The 15,120-nt window shown below is 50.5% G+C and overlaps 1 protein-coding gene across 3 annotated transcripts in view; it reads right to left on the bottom strand.

The window, feature by feature from the left end:
• Positions 1-862: 862 nt before the first annotated feature.
• ARK2C (arkadia (RNF111) C-terminal like ring finger ubiquitin ligase 2C) overlaps positions 863-15,120 on the bottom strand; it is a 40,982-nt gene continuing 26,724 nt past the window's right edge. The window contains exons 2-9 of one of the 3 annotated variants that reach the window (XM_066987893.1): positions 13,967-14,276; positions 11,542-11,667; positions 7,880-8,009; positions 6,740-6,844; positions 6,245-6,340; positions 5,132-5,238; positions 4,625-4,776; positions 863-2,765 (exon numbers count right to left, since the gene is read on the bottom strand). In XM_066987893.1, coding sequence (XP_066843994.1) covers positions 4,659-4,776; positions 5,132-5,238; positions 6,245-6,340; positions 6,740-6,844; positions 7,880-8,009; positions 11,542-11,667; positions 13,967-14,276 — 992 coding nt within the window. In that variant the 3' untranslated portion in view covers positions 863-2,765; positions 4,625-4,658. Of the gene's footprint in view, positions 4,777-5,131; positions 5,239-6,244; positions 6,341-6,739; positions 6,845-7,879; positions 8,010-11,541; positions 11,668-13,966; positions 14,277-15,120 lie in introns of all 3 variants that reach the window. The other 2 variants (XM_066987894.1, XM_066987892.1) reach the window with 2 other exon arrangements.

Raw genomic sequence — 15,120 nt, 5'->3', positions numbered from 1 at the left:
CATGTTTTACGTGTCCCTCTGATGGTGTCTTTGTGGGGTGACACCCGGCCCCTATCCCCATACAGCCCAAAAACACAGTTTAAGGGAGGAAAGTCACAGAGCAGCAAGGGAAGACGCGGAAACCCAGGGTAAGGCAAAGGCAGCAAAGCAGAGCAGCACCCTGAAGGGTCGAAGAGGAAGGATGAAGGTACAGTCATGTCGTGCCTTCCTGCCCCAAAAGAGAATTGCTTCCAAAGCCTTTTGGGGTGGGGACGCATCGAGCCCTGCTTCTGCGTTCGTGCACAGCCGAGCATCTGCACTGACCCACAGCAGTTATGGCTTAAAGCTTAAAATGTTTTCCAGGGTGCTTTAAAAACCCTCCTGCATGGCTCAAGCACTGGATATTCAGGAGCCTTTAGGACAGGGCAGCGCGTTAGCAGCGGTGCAGTCATGGCTGGGGATGGGGACGTGGATGCTTGGCCACTGCTGCAGGAGCAGGACATCAGCCCAGGGCTGGTCCCCCCGGGGGGTGACCCGGGGGGAACAACGCAGGAGGGCTCCAGTGCCTCTGGCAGCCCTACAGCTGTTCAACGAGCCTTAAATCAAGGTTTCTGCCCCAACAGAGGGGCTGAAAGCAAGTGGAAGGTCCACAAGAAGGTTAGTTTGGAGGGTTTCTGTTCCAGGCATGTTTTACAGCTGGATTATAGCCAAGTCTCAAGGCCCGGTGTGAAAAATGGATCCCAAATTGTCCATCCAGCCCCCATTTCCCAGCCCTGCCTGGGAGCAGCGAAGGAGCTGAGGTCCCACCACCCTGCCCTGACAGCACCACGCCATGGGGACCGTATGTCCTCCATGCAAAACCAGACGGAGGGAGGGGTCATCTCCTAAAAACTGCTGGCAGACCCTTGGTTTTGTAGCGTCCGAGCCCAGGCTCCACCAGTTCCCTCCTGCATCCCCCGGAGCTCCCAGCTGGGTGCATGCAGGGGATGGCTCAGCAGGGGGCACGCAGCCAGACCAAGCACCCGGCAGGCACCGAAAAGCCAACAGCGCCGCAGCACCTGGGCTCCCCTCCACCTTTTTTTGAAGCAATTTGCAGAGTCGCACAACAAATGCATGCAGTGCCCCAAGCACAGCCACGCAGCGGGGCCCACTGGGCGTTATTGCAGGTAACGCATGCAGCAAGGGCAGGAGCATCACCACAGGCACTGGGACAGTGCGGCGGCAGGAATCGACTGAAATTTTGGTTTTTCAGGGCACTACGAACCTCCTTCAATGAACAAGGACACGAGTGAAAGGATCACCAGAGTTTGATTATGAGTGCAAATAATATTCATATATATGTGCTAAACACAGTCACTATATTGCAGTTTTCCACTATGTCACAGCATACAGAATCAAAGGTTTGCATTTTTATGGAATGTATCCAAGGTAACAGCACCACAGTAATACAGTTTGTAATCACACACCCTGATTTTTTTTCTTTTTTTTTCTTTTTTTTTTTTGACGAGATAAGCATTACCCCCACATCCCATGTTTAATTTTTTTTTAAGTACCGACGCATGCAAAGCATTCCATTCCCAGAAACAATGCAAAAATGAGGTAATAGGAGTAATAAAAAAAATTAGTATTAATTTCTAAATAAATAAATTATAATTAAAAATGCAAAAAACAACTATAAAAATAATTAAATAAGAACCCACAATATCTACAAGTTAGTCATAAATTATGATTGTTAAATATAAGGCATTTAAACTCACAAAACCCTGTAAACTATCAATGTTTTGTTCCTAGAGATTTTCTGTTTGTTTCGTTTGTTTTGTTTGTTGTTGGTTTTTTGTTGTTGTTGTTTTGTTGTTTTTTTTTTTAACTCCTCCTATCATCGCGACCTACTCGTAGAAATGATTTCAACGCAAACAGGAACCTGACACACCGCCGCAGCGCCGCACGCTGTAGGTTCTCACGCACCTCGGGATCAGTCACTCACACGAGACCACGGGAGTTTGGTGCTTTTCTTCACCAGATTTTTTTGTCTTTTTGTTACTTTTATATCTAAAAACTGTGCTTGTTCGTTAGGCAAATAGTAATACTTTCGCATAGGCTTCAAGAAAACGCGCGGTTCGGAAGCGCTCCTCCTTCCCTCCCCGCACAGCCAGGGTCCCACTGCCCCGATCCTCCCCTGCTTCGCCCCCAGCTCACGCCTGGGTGCACCAGACCGGCTTACAGTGTGCTTTACGAACAACATCTCGCTTTTCTTGTCCGTATTATTGGTAGCATTAGGATTATTTTTAATGCTGCTTGAATCTGCTGCTGCTGGAGCAAGCCCCCTATGTCCCAGTGCGGCACGAGGCCACGTCACTCCGGACATTAGGGCTGGGACTGCTGTATCCCCTGTGAAACCATTTCTCACGGGTGGCAAATAAATGTCACCAAACAAATATATGTCACCGTGTCCCCCCTCCACTCCCTTCTACCTGCACAGGCACAGTGAGAGGGGAGGAAGTCTCCTGCAGCCCCACACCCCCTCCTTCATTCTCATCAGCAGGTTGGCAAAAATAAAAATACTAATAATCTCTGTGGGTCCTCCGAGGTCGGCGTTTTCCCGTTACGGCTCACGGGAATCCTGCAATCTCCCAGATGGTAATTTATGATCATTTCTACGTGGAGAGCATCGCTTGGCTCCAGCAGAATGGGTGCTCAGGGAGCCAAAATTCAGCTCCGCCGCATCTGCATTATAAATATATAAAGTTCAGGACTCGTTCCCCTGGCTCCTCCGCATCTCTATTTTCCTAGTTTAAAAAAAAAAAAAAAAAAAGGCTTAAAAGAAAAAAAAAGGCTTTTTGGTTGTGAATGCCTGTTCACCAAAGGGTTTTCAGCTGAGGTCTTTATTTCTGGGGGAGCTTGGATAAAAATGGACCACTCCTTCAAGGGGTGTTCAAGGGAAGGTTGGACGTGGTGCTTAGGGACATGGTTCAGTGGGTGACATTGGCGGTAGGGTGATGGTTGGACCAGGTGATCTTGGAGGTCTCTTCCAACCCCAATGATTCTGTGATACTTCTATTCTAAGGACTGCTTCCTGATGTAGTTCTGTGCATTTTTATAATGGAGACTGGTGTGTTAGGTTTCATTTTAATAATCACCTTTTTCTCCATATGGATATGGAGTGAAATGCATCTGTGTATAACAGTGCTCTGATACAGGGCTAAACCCAGCCCCTCCAGAAGGCAGCAAACCCTTGAGAGCTGGCATTCCCCTCCTGCACCAAAACACCCACAGTGATGTCTCATGAGCAACGATTCCTCCCATCCCGTTATCAGAGAGGGATCTCTGCAATCCCTGCTCTGAGAGACTTGACCCCACAGCCTATGAACCCAGGTGGATTGAGGAAAAAAAAAAAGGAAAAGAAAGAAAGGCTTCCACCTGTGCTGTACACCTGCTTAATCTCCCTGTGCTGTGATTTCTCACCGGGGAAGCAGTGAAGCAGGTTGACCACGTGTGATAAAAAGGCCCTGCTCCACTTCTCCCACCTTGCTGTGGGCTGGGATGTGGAACGGGAGCAGGGCAGCTTGGCTGCGGCTCTACCCCAGCCCAGCCACAGCGTTAGCAATATCCCCAAATCATCCGGTGTTGGGCTTTATCCCCTTGGAGGTTCCTCTGAGCAATTACACCCCAAAGCACATGTACAGGAGTCGGCTCAATAACCAGCATTTTGGACCAGCAAGGAGCCTGGGAGGTGTCTAACCCCAGAGGGGCCATGCCACGGCATGCTGAAGCCAACCAGCCTCTGGCTCACAGGAGAAAGCAGTATGGAAGATGGCAAGCACAGAGAGAGCACGTGGCCTGCCTTGGATTTTGGCATGCCAAGCCACTTTGTTAAGAAAAGAAAGCAAAGAAACAGCATCCCCATTGATATCGTGCCCCTCCAGAAAGCATCCAGCACCAGCAGATTAGCAGGAAGCTTATAGGGAAGCTTCTCCCTATTGCTTCACTCATTTTGTTCCCAATTTCATTTTATTTTGTAAGCGGCTCTGAATTTGCAGCACTGTAAACGCACGGAAAGGAAGCACACGCGGCCGAGGCAAAGAGCGCAACCCTTCTGACTGTAAACAGGATTTTGCTTTTTCGCCTCTTCCCCTCAAGGGTGGGAAAGCTTGACCTCCTCGTTCCCCCTCTGCAATGTATTAATCAGGCACCAAAATAAGGAATCTATGAAAAAATATTTGGTGCAAATTAGGTAACAGCAACATGTCCACCACAAGATGAGTAGGGCATCAAACACAACATTTCTTAAGCTAACATGCTCCAGCTGCCATCCATAGAAATAGCTAAAGGACCCCTATAACATGTTTCTACGTATTCGAGAGGTATATATACAATCCTCATGAAATGCAGGATTGACAGGCCAGACTACCACAACTAGTTCCTTCATGTTCAACACTAAATCTTCTGCAGCACGGGGTCTCTGAGCTCCGGGAATGCCAGCTCCCTTTCACCGGGCCCGTATCCTGCGTATGTGCAATATCTCCTACCGCTAGATATTGTACCGCCACCTCCTCCTCCTCCTCGCTAACGTGCCTGCAGACTTTTCCTCTCAATCAAATGGCTCAGAAGGCAAAAATTTTGCTGCAAGGGTTTATGGCCATACGACCTGATAAGGAAAATGGTGTGTCCAGCCAGTCCTTTCAGCTGTCCGAGCCGAGCTGTGTTTCAATGTCCACCCTGCAGATGGGGCACTTCTTGCTGGTGGCCAGCCACTGGTCCACGCACACTTGGTGGAAGAGATGCATGCAAGGCAGCCTCCTGCGGAGAGAGAAGCGCCACCCGTTAGGGACCTCGTGGATGGAGGGGGTTCAGGGGGCTGAGGACATCCAGAAAGGTGCAAACTGGCCACCCAGCAGCATGGTTTTGAAGCAGGTGATCCAGACCCAGGAGATCCTGTGAAAATCTGGCTCACCTGCTGCTGCAGGGCACTTCCTACCCATGGCCCATGCCAACGTCCAACTAAAAGGCATGTGCTTTCCTAAACCCTGAGATAAACCAAGTGAATTTGTCAGGACAAGAGCAGGGAAAACCCCACCAAGGCACAGCAGTGTTATCGGGATAAGCACAACTCAGATGTCACCGAGAGGCAGTGGAGCAGAGGGAAGGGTCATACCTGACATCTTCTCCATCTTCAAGCATGGACAGACAGATTGTGCATTTCTCATCAGTGTCCGACTCCTCTCCATCCTCCTGCTCAGCTTTGCCCTCCTGCGGTCTTCTCTGCAGCAAGGTTAAAGACATAATTTGGTTGGGAATTGATTTCCTAATGCTCTGCCAAGCCTTGGTAGTGTCAGGAAGGCAAACAGTAAGAGCTTCATCGATCAGCCAGATCCTCCAGCCTGGGGAAGACAGCCCAGCCAAAACAGCCACCAGATGGAGGATGCCACCAGCACGCTGCTGGTCCACACACATCCCCCCAGAACTGGGGGGCAGCGGGGCCGATGGCAGTGCCCCAAGGAGCAGCCTGTCCACTGCTGCCTGAGCACAGCCCCACCACCTCCTCGGTCCTCCATGCGCCAGGGATGGCCCCACAGTGTCCTTTGGTGGGTGCCTCTCCTGCAGACCCCCAAAACATGTAGGTCACTGCTTCCAGCAAGGGCACCAAACACTGTGCCCCACGCCAGCCTGGCCAACAACTTAACCCCATGCCGCACCATGGGGCAGCACTTGGCCTGCCAGATCCTTCCTCTACTTTCCCGCACACACCCGTTCCAAATAATACATTTTTTTCTGCATCCACTGGAGATGTGGTCAGAGATAAGTGCAGCAGGAGCTGCGTCCCTTCCTACGTGGGCAATGAAACATATTTGTTGTTCCTGGGGATGACAAACACAACTTTTCTACCCAAATGAGCAATTTTCCCGTTTTCTACTAGCACTACCCCAAAAATTGGCATCTGGTTCCTTAAGGGCAAGAGTTCAGCTCCATCGGAGGAGATGCCCCTTGCAAAGCGAAAAGAGGACGAACTGCCCCCACACCACAGAGCAAGTGCCCTCGTGGTGAAAGAGGGAGCTGTGCTACACCACCGCCTCCGCCCAGGAGTCCCACAAGATGCTAAAGCACCAGTTCTGGATTTCATGCTCCATTTTTGGGAATATTTCAGTTGATGATGCTGGTTTGCCAGCCCTGAGGATTGCGACCCAGCAAAGTCCTTCCTTCTGTCTGCTCCATGCACCCAACCCTTGGCCAGCTGCGGGGGGCTGGCAGCCAGTTTTGGGGAGCTCACCTTCTTGTACTTGTGGGGGAAGGTGAACCTCTCGATGGTGTTCTGCACGGCGCCACGGCTCACGCTGCCCAGCCTGTCCTCCAGCTGCAGCAGCTCCTGCGGCACGGGAACAGCAGCAAAATGGCATCAGCGTTGCTCGCGGGAGGCACCGGTGGAGGAGCACAAGATACCCAATATTCCAGAAAATGGGGTGGATTCTGAGCCCCGTTTGGCAGGTCAGAAAACAAAACCCCATAGAGCTGGAGGACTTCATTTACAGCCATGAAGGGAGCCAGAGTCAGCCAGAGCCAGACCCAGGCACTCTGGAATAAAATATCTTTCCCTAAGCCACCCAACCCCTTTTGCTTCCTGGTTATTACTGAAATGTCTGCAGGTCTCAATCCCATCCCCATCTGCGACTGCCAAGCCATAAGGCAGCCTTATGAGTTTATGCCAGAGCTTGCATGGATTCCCAGGGCTTAAAAATTTAATAAACACAGTCCCCAAGATACATACTTCATAGCTCTCCCGCACAGCCGACGTGTGCCTGCTTGGGTTCAGTCCCTGAAGAGCAAGTAACTGGAGCTGAGGATAAGGGTAATTTCTGATTTCATGAACAACCTGCAGGAAGTGAGGGAGAAAAATAAAGCCACCTGTGCTAGCACAAAGAAATCCCTTGTGTGCCCTGATTTAAATTTAGCGCTTCAAAAATTGAAAATGAGAGAGCAGACTGACACCTTCCCCCATGGAAGTCTTTTAATAACCAAAAAAATGAGTAGATTTATTACTATAAAAAAAAAAAGTAGATCTCCTATAAACAATAACTACAAACTCACATGTCTTCTAAATATGTCAAATAAACTCTTTGTTATAATTATTCCTATAGCATCCATAACACTGCAGCTCCAAACTCTCAACATGGATTAGCTTAAAAAGAGATTTAATTTTCTTTTTTAAATGCGTTGATTTCTCTTCACCCAGGCCCTGGTATTTAAAGCTTTGCTGTAGCGTGCAGGTGTCAGGGTCGGACTACGGGCACAAGGGAAGAGCACCCTCGTGGGATTTCTGAGGCTGCTTTAAGGATGAGCAGGGCTCTGGGTGGCTCAGCTCCAAATGCAGTCCCCTGCTAGGAGAAGGACCAGCAAATGTCCCTGGTCAGCCCATCTTAATATTATTAAGATACTTTTGTCAAGCCCCAGCTCCACCACTGCAACAGGTCACACACAAATTTAACAGGAGGCATCGAGGCCAATGCAGATAGCAAATATGTGAGGAGGGATGGTCATGGTGGCTGGGCTTGGGGAATCGCCACCTGTCACCAGTCCTTCTGCATGCAGGGAGCTCTGGGAACCTACAGTTCACTCCTGCATTAATAACATTATTATTAATAGTTATTGAGTCTCCCAGGTTTTGCAGACCAGCTTGTGAGCGCGCTGCAGGCGATGGACCGAATCTTTCCAGAGCAGCTGAGCTTTTCTTTCCTTTCCCTAACCCTGAGTGCGATGATGCAACGTTATCCTTTCAGACACTCCCTCCCACGGCCGGAGATAAGTGGGATTCGCAGAAGACAGGTGATAGAAAGATAGCAGCCTTTATTTTGACTGCCTTCTGGCAGACAATGCATAAAACATTTCTCAGTAGAAGCGCTTCACTTACCATCTGTGTCGAGGATGTGCTTCTGGGGAAGTGGTGCATCCGAGGTGTGGCCAAGTAATGCTGATAGGGCTGAGGGACCGGCCGGACCTGGAACTGGGCGTGAGTCAGGCCTGCATCCACGCTGAGGTCCCTGCGGGCACGAGGAGGAGGAAGATGGATCCGTGGCTGCCTGGCACAGGCTGCAATAAGTCACGCTCACGGCAGGGGAGGGCTCTTGAGCTGCCATGGGTGCCTCAACCCGAGGTGATGCTGCTTCTTTAAAAGTCTTGGGTTTGGGCAATCACCTTTCCCTCCGCCAAGGCAGAATGAAGGAGCAAGGGGATGATTTTATTGCACTCAGTATTTCTGCTAGCTGGGGTCAAGAGACGTAGGATGTAGCCTGAAAATTGCAGAGCAGTGTTTTGGGGGCTGTGATCGATCCCCAGGCTCAGTAACTCAGCCTGGCCAGGTCCTTCCTGTGCCACCATCATTGCAGATGATCATATTTTGCCCTCATTGCAGATATATGCCTGAGGGCAGAGAAATAAGGAGCCATTCTGGGTGGTTGTTGGGCCCATCATCCGTGCCTGTGACCTCCTTGGAGGTCTCCCAGCCCAGGTCACTGGAAGGCTTGTGGGAGGACAAGGGAGACATTCCCTGCCTGCAAGGGAGAGGGCATCAAACCTGGCCTCAGGGAACCCCAGAAATGCTGTTTGTGAAATAAATAAATAAATAAATAAATAAATAAATAAATAAAAGGTTTTGAGAAATTTCTGGATGAGACAGCTGTAGGAAACAGCATCACACAACCAGCAGGCCACCACCGGTGAAGCAGGACATCCCTAGTAGTCCCAGTGCCCCGTACACAGCCTGTCCTGAGGCTCATTTTTGTGGGTTTGGGTGCTTTGTCCCTCCAGAAATCAACCCAGCTCAACCCTGCCACTTCAAGTGACCGGGATCCTAGCAAACACCGCAGCTCTGCCCAGTCCACGAGCAGATCCGAACTGCAAACCCCATCCCAGCCTGCATGGATGGGATGGGAGGAGACCTAGCACAGCCTCTATCCATAATCTATCTATCTGTAATCCAATTAGCTGGTCCCTTGTCTCTCCAGCCACCGAGTCTCTCATCAAACAAGTGCTCTGAATGTCATTCACTTTATCGTAATTAGAAAAGCCAGCGCTCTGATAACTATTGTCTTCACATTTGTCAAAGCAAAACTAATTAGAGCACAGGGGTTGCTCCCCGTTCCAGCCTGAAGTTCTCCTTCTCTCCACGGAGGACAGAAGCAGCGAGTGCCACGGCTTGTTAGGAGCAACCCAGACGTGTCCTGGAGCAGCTGTGAAACAGCAGCAGCGTGCCCAGCAGCAGTTAACGGACATGAGGGGACAGTAAATTTTATTCTGTGATTCTAAATGCAAAAATCCCTTACCCAGCACAGCCTGCACACTAGGTAATAACTCCAGTGCTTTCATGCCCTCTGATAAGTAAGTCCCCCCATATCAAATTGGAGCAAAGAGGGGGGTCTGTCTTTGCTGGCCGTGTGCTGTCCATGTGCTAACCATGTGCTAGCCGTATCCTGGACAGACAAAGCCTGGCAGAGGATAAGAAGCAGTAGGAGACAGGCAGGAGCACAGCCAGGGTGGGAATCCACAGGACTGGGCATTTTCCAGCTCCCGTGTCACATTTTTGGAGATTTATCCTGCTGCTCGAGATGGTTCCCAGGTGGATGGAAGGCTTGACTGGAAATTATCAGAAGCTGGGTTCATCCCAGTCCTGCCTCTGGCCTGGCGTATGACCCTGGCCATCCGCTCATATTCCCTGCCTGCAAACAGATGTGACAACCCACAGAGCACCTTGAGACGGGGGGCTGAAGGGATTTCTCAGGAACGAATGGGCATTATTAGCTTGCACAAGTAATTGCAGCAGCAGCACTGCTGAACTGCTGTGCAGTGCTGCATCTGGATCCTTAAACCCAGTACCGAGGCTCCCGAAGTGATGCCTGCCCAAAGCACAACACTGCATGGCAATGGTGTTTTCCCAGGGTTTGGGGATGAACGACCAGAGCATGTTAGCTGAAGAAAACCCAAACCAACCACCACCTTCTGCCTCGTGCTACAGGTACAGCATCTTGATGCTCGGAGGTGAGGTTCAAGAGCCGCGATGCCTACAGTCCATGGGCTGCCAATGACCGAAAACTGAGGGATAAGGGCAAGAAAACGGGCTGAATGGCCATCGACAAATGCCTGTGGAGAATGGAGCTAAGGGGGAGTTTATTTCTCCTCCAGCAGAAGATTTTAACCAAGGCTAGGCTGTCCAAGATGACCGATGACCTTCAGCCCCAGCTTCCAGCCCTGCTTCCCACCTCGCTGCCTGCCGCCCCTGCCTCTGAGTGAACATTGTCACGGCTCTCGTGGTGATAGCACATCAGAGGGCAGTTTTTATATCCATCACTGGGCAAAACCGTACATGTGCCCCGAGGGGAAGTGAGTCACCCCAATACGTGTTCACGGTATGTGATTTCTGGCGTGCCCACTCCTTAGGTTTTGTAAGGCAATGCAACAACACGGGGGGAAAAGGAAGGGGGAGGAGGAGGGGAAGATTAAACGATGCTTTATCGGATCCTTCTAATGATTATAATTAAGCGGTATGCACAGAAAGAGAGGCAGAGAGAGCGGCTCTATCCAGATGGAGCACGAACCGCATTGCAGCCTGATCTGAACAATGTCACACCGGCCAAATTCACCTCACGGCGGTACCAGTAATGGGAACACCTGAGAAGAAAATGACAGAAGGATCTGGCCATATTTTAGGTTGTATATTATTTCCCAAGAGGAGGAAGAAAAACTGTGTAAAAAGAACTCTCCATTTGCAGAGCAAACCGCTCAGATGTTAGGAAATGCCATAATTAAGATTTCCTGTGCCATTTTATTTTGGTCCCCTTGTGCATACACATTACGATTGTCTCTAATTACATGTTCACATGCTATTTTTTCCTTTCAACGCACAGAATGGACTTTGCTCAGCTAACAAGGAGCTACTCAGAAGTATGTTTTTATTCTCCTATTCTTACAAGTAGGGCCCCAAGCCTTATTAAATGTGCAGGAATTCAAAACTTGCTCTGAAAACAGAGCAATCGATGCTTTGCTCAGCTTTCCCAGGGCATCAGACACTGTGATGGGAGAATGATTAGCAGGTACTAATTCGTTCACCCCACCCTGTGGGACAGGGCAGGGCTGTGCCCACTAATTTAGGCTATGGAAGAGTTGTGGACACTGTTTTTGAGTGTCTGGTGGGCAGCAGAAGGTCTCATTCTGAGAGAGATGTTGGTCTAGAGGAAACAGACCCTGGAAGGTGCTTCCCTGGAGGCTGCAGCATGACAAGCCCCAGGGGAAAATTAAGGCTTAGGTGCACTCTGCATCCATGGATACATGCAGTGCCCATGGTTTGGGCAATATCGATGCCTTGATGTTATTGTACACATGCATAAATGCTTTAGCATGGACTTGTGGCTCTCAGGGATGAGTTTCCCCATTGCACACTCCCCACTTTGTATCTGTTGTACTCAACCACCAGCTCTCATGGAAGCACTGAGCCATGACGGCATTCACAAAACACCGCAGCCCCCACGGGACTTTTTAAGCGCCTCATTCAACACAAAGGGGGGGATGAGGAAAACTTACCAGTCCGTGCCTTCGGCTAAATACCTGGGCTGGGGCCCCATGGGCTGTGGAGTTTGCAGTTGGTGGCTGAAGTCAAAGCTGGGGTGCAGGCGGTGGGGCTGAACGGACATGCGCTCCTGAGCCCGCCTGCGGGAGGAGGAGAACAGAAGAGAGTTAGCGATGGGTGGGCACGTGCCCACATCAGTAAACAATAGGAAAACCCAAAGATTTGGGCTCGCTAGCATGCGTCCAAGTCAGAAAAGCCCAGGCAGGTGTCAAGGATGATGGGAAGAAGAACCCAGAGCTATGCCATTTATTCTTGTTCACCACTGACATGACGCAGACCTCCGCTTGTACCCCCTGAAGCATCCACATGTGCTCAGTTTACAGGAGCTGCTATTTGGTGGCAACAAGGAGAAAAAAATAAAGAGGAATCTAAACTTCTTCCTTATCAGCTTTTTGCCTTTCTCACTGTTTTCTTTTTCTCCACAGTCATCCCCATAAACAACAGACAGGACGAAGCATCTTCCCGGTGGGGGTGTTATCCATCATCATGAGGAGGCGGCAGGTTGTCTCTTCTCCCTGTGCAGTCCATAAACTCCCGTGGAACCTCATTCATTACAGGATCACTCAGGAGTAACTGACGGCAGAATTTACTCTTGCTGGCCTTTGCCAACATTTCTGTGGGTGATGGACATGCCAGCTTGGGACCCAGCTTCTTCTGCTCCAGCTGCCCTTGTGAGCAGGGAGAGGTAAGCAGTAGGAAATACAGTGAGGTTTTTCTAGGGACTCAGGTTTCTTCCTGCAGTTTTTGTCCATTTGAACTACCCTCCGCTCAGGGGAAGAGCATGTGCTGCTTGGTCACCGTCTGTGCTTGGAGAGATGCGAGGTGGATGCGCGAGCAGGCTCTGCATTACAGACTGAGAACCCACGCTCCCTGCTGAGTCCCCGTTCACCAAAGGAGCTATCACAAAGATAATCCATGGGAAAACACTGGACATACATGTCAGGAAGCTGGGAGATAAAGAGACTTCACCTTTAGGGCACTCCCAGATTCCCATTACCAGGACCTCGTGCCCAATGCCTGAAGGTTTCTGACAGCCTCCTGCAATGCAGCTGTGCTGGATGCCTTCAGGAGCAGGCTATGGGGCTGGGCGAGCGGCTCCTGCCCTCTCCCACACCACTGTCCCTCTTCTCTGACAACCTGTTTGCATATGTAACACTGCCAGCAGGTACTAAAGCAGTTTCTATGTGAAACTGTGCTCTATACTTTTGTTTGAATTCGGCTTATGACTAAGGGATAAACACTTGTATCATCAGTGCCTCAGCCTCGCACAGATTTGCTGCCCAATTATTAACTAATCGTTAAATCCACCTGAAATCCAGCTTATGCAAAACAAAAGCTGGATGAGAAGAATCTGCAATTTGCAGACGGAAAGGATACAGAAAGAAAGCATTTTCCGTCTGTAGCATGCTTTCCAAACGAAGCATTATCACAAAGACTCATCCTTTGGTTCCCGGTGCACGGGTACAGCCCACAAACAGCTTCCATATGCTTCCAAAAAAAGCACGCTGCTCCTACACGTTATCCGAACCCCTCTCTCAACAAACACTGACAGGATGAGGCTGGGCGGCCATTCCCACCTCTGCTGAGCTGCAGTAATTCTCACTGCAGTCGCCGGCCCCATCTAAATTTAGTCTGTTTTTCCTGATTGAATGTGCTGTAGATCAATGGCTTTGTTATGCCTCACTTCACAGAGGTGGATCACAGCTGGGAAGCACACCTAGGTCCAGAGGAGGGGCTTCTGCACTTGCAACACCCGGTGGGGCATGTGGATCTCATCTCCTACTTGGTTTTAAGGCAGCAGCTCATGCATGCAGTCTGCCTCTCTCTGTGATGCAGGATAGGTTCGCTGCCACCCCAGGGTGTTATGCTGTGATTCCCCTACAAGTGGTGGCACTAGGTGGCCTTGGGACATGCTAGGTGAGCACGGCATGGATCCCCACAGGAAGAGTACACCCCCGGTGCACCCTGCCCTGCAGCTCCTGGCGAATGCATTTGGGGCAAACTTAGGAAGGGAACTTAATGCTATCAGCAAGTTTTAACAGGGCTTTGCAGAAGCTGCTTCGCAAACCTGAGCCTAACAGCTTCCCAGCATCCCAGATGTGGGATGGCCCATCCCTGGAGGTGCTCAAGGCCAACCTGGACAGAGCTTTAGGCAACCTGGTCTGGTGGGAGATGTCTCTGCCCATGTCAGGGGGTCGGATGGACAATCTTTAGAAGTCCCTTCCAACCCAACTCAACCCAACCCAACCCATCCCAACCCAACCCATCCCAACCCAACCCAACCCAACCCAACCCAACTCAACACGACCCAACCCAACCCAACCCATTCTGTTCCTCTGACTCCTTCAGACCACATCTGTGGAACATGAGCCCCCTTACCTGGGATGGGGCATGAGCCGGCGGTGCTGGGCCTCGAGGAGCTGCTGCTGGAGGAGGTATTGCTGGTGTAGCGCCTGAGGTAGGAAGGAGGGTCCGGCCACGTCTTGGAAGGGCAGGGCTGGCACTGGCGCCAGGGACTGGTGCAGGGGGCCGCTGTGCTGGTGCGCGGGGGCCATGTGGGGGGTCAGCCCCGGCTGGGGCTGCACCGCGTGAGGCAGGGCGAAGTCGGCTGAGAGCTGAGGCTGGGGACCCAGGTGGAAGTGGCGGCAGGAGGTAGCATGGGGATGCTGAGACCTTTGAAAAGGAGCACCTGGAAGAGAAGAGCACAGCCGTCACCGGGGCCGGCGGTGGCCGAGGCACCCAGTTGCAGATCCAGAGGAATCTTTATGCAGACAGCTGTTTGTTTTTCTCCTCTGCCAAAAGGCAGGGGAAAAGAGCAGGTCAGCTAATGTCGATTGCTCAGGGAAGAAAATGTTGATTTTGACTAAGGGTTTTTTTTCCTCCAAAAAACATTGGAACCAAAACATGGGTTTGGGTTCAAAGTAGCTTTTTGGCTCTGAACGGAAGTGCATGCTGATGGAAAATTTCAGTTTGTTTTGGTTTGCCTGTCTTAAAGAGAAAAAAGGAGCAAATGAACAAAAGGCTCAACATTTTAGAGAAGGAAAAAATGCATTGTCTAAACTGTTTCTGCAGGTTAACAACCCACAGAACTTCTCAAAAGTTTCTGACTTTCCATGCATGCAAATCAAAGCATTTATTTGCCTGTCTAAAAAGGCATTTCTTTGCCTGTCTGAACCGTAAAAAGGAATTGAAATAATCCCTGCCCTGAGAAAGTGTCTCTCATCGGCTGCAGGACATGGACGGGACACCTTCCTCCCCCGAGTGCAGGGGCTATGATTTCGACTAATAGTTTTTTCTTTGCTCAGACCCTTTCCAGCAGCCCAGCCTCGTCAGGTAATGGAGAGTGGCTGCAGAAAACACAACACGAGCTGCTGTGAGATCAGCCGTGAGGCTGGTGGGGATGAGGAAGAAATGAGGTGTGAAAGATATCTTTGCTGGAGGCTTTTTGCAAACATCTGGCACTGGCTTTCATCTCCCTCAAGGTCCTTGCTTGGATGGGCCCGTGGCCCAGCCCGGCACGTTAAATCCTACAT

The sequence above is a fragment of the Anser cygnoides genome, chromosome Z (assembly GCF_040182565.1).
Source record: "Anser cygnoides isolate HZ-2024a breed goose chromosome Z, Taihu_goose_T2T_genome, whole genome shotgun sequence".
NCBI lineage: Eukaryota > Metazoa > Chordata > Aves > Anseriformes > Anatidae > Anser > Anser cygnoides.
This window is presented reverse-complemented; position numbering and strand designations above follow the sequence as displayed.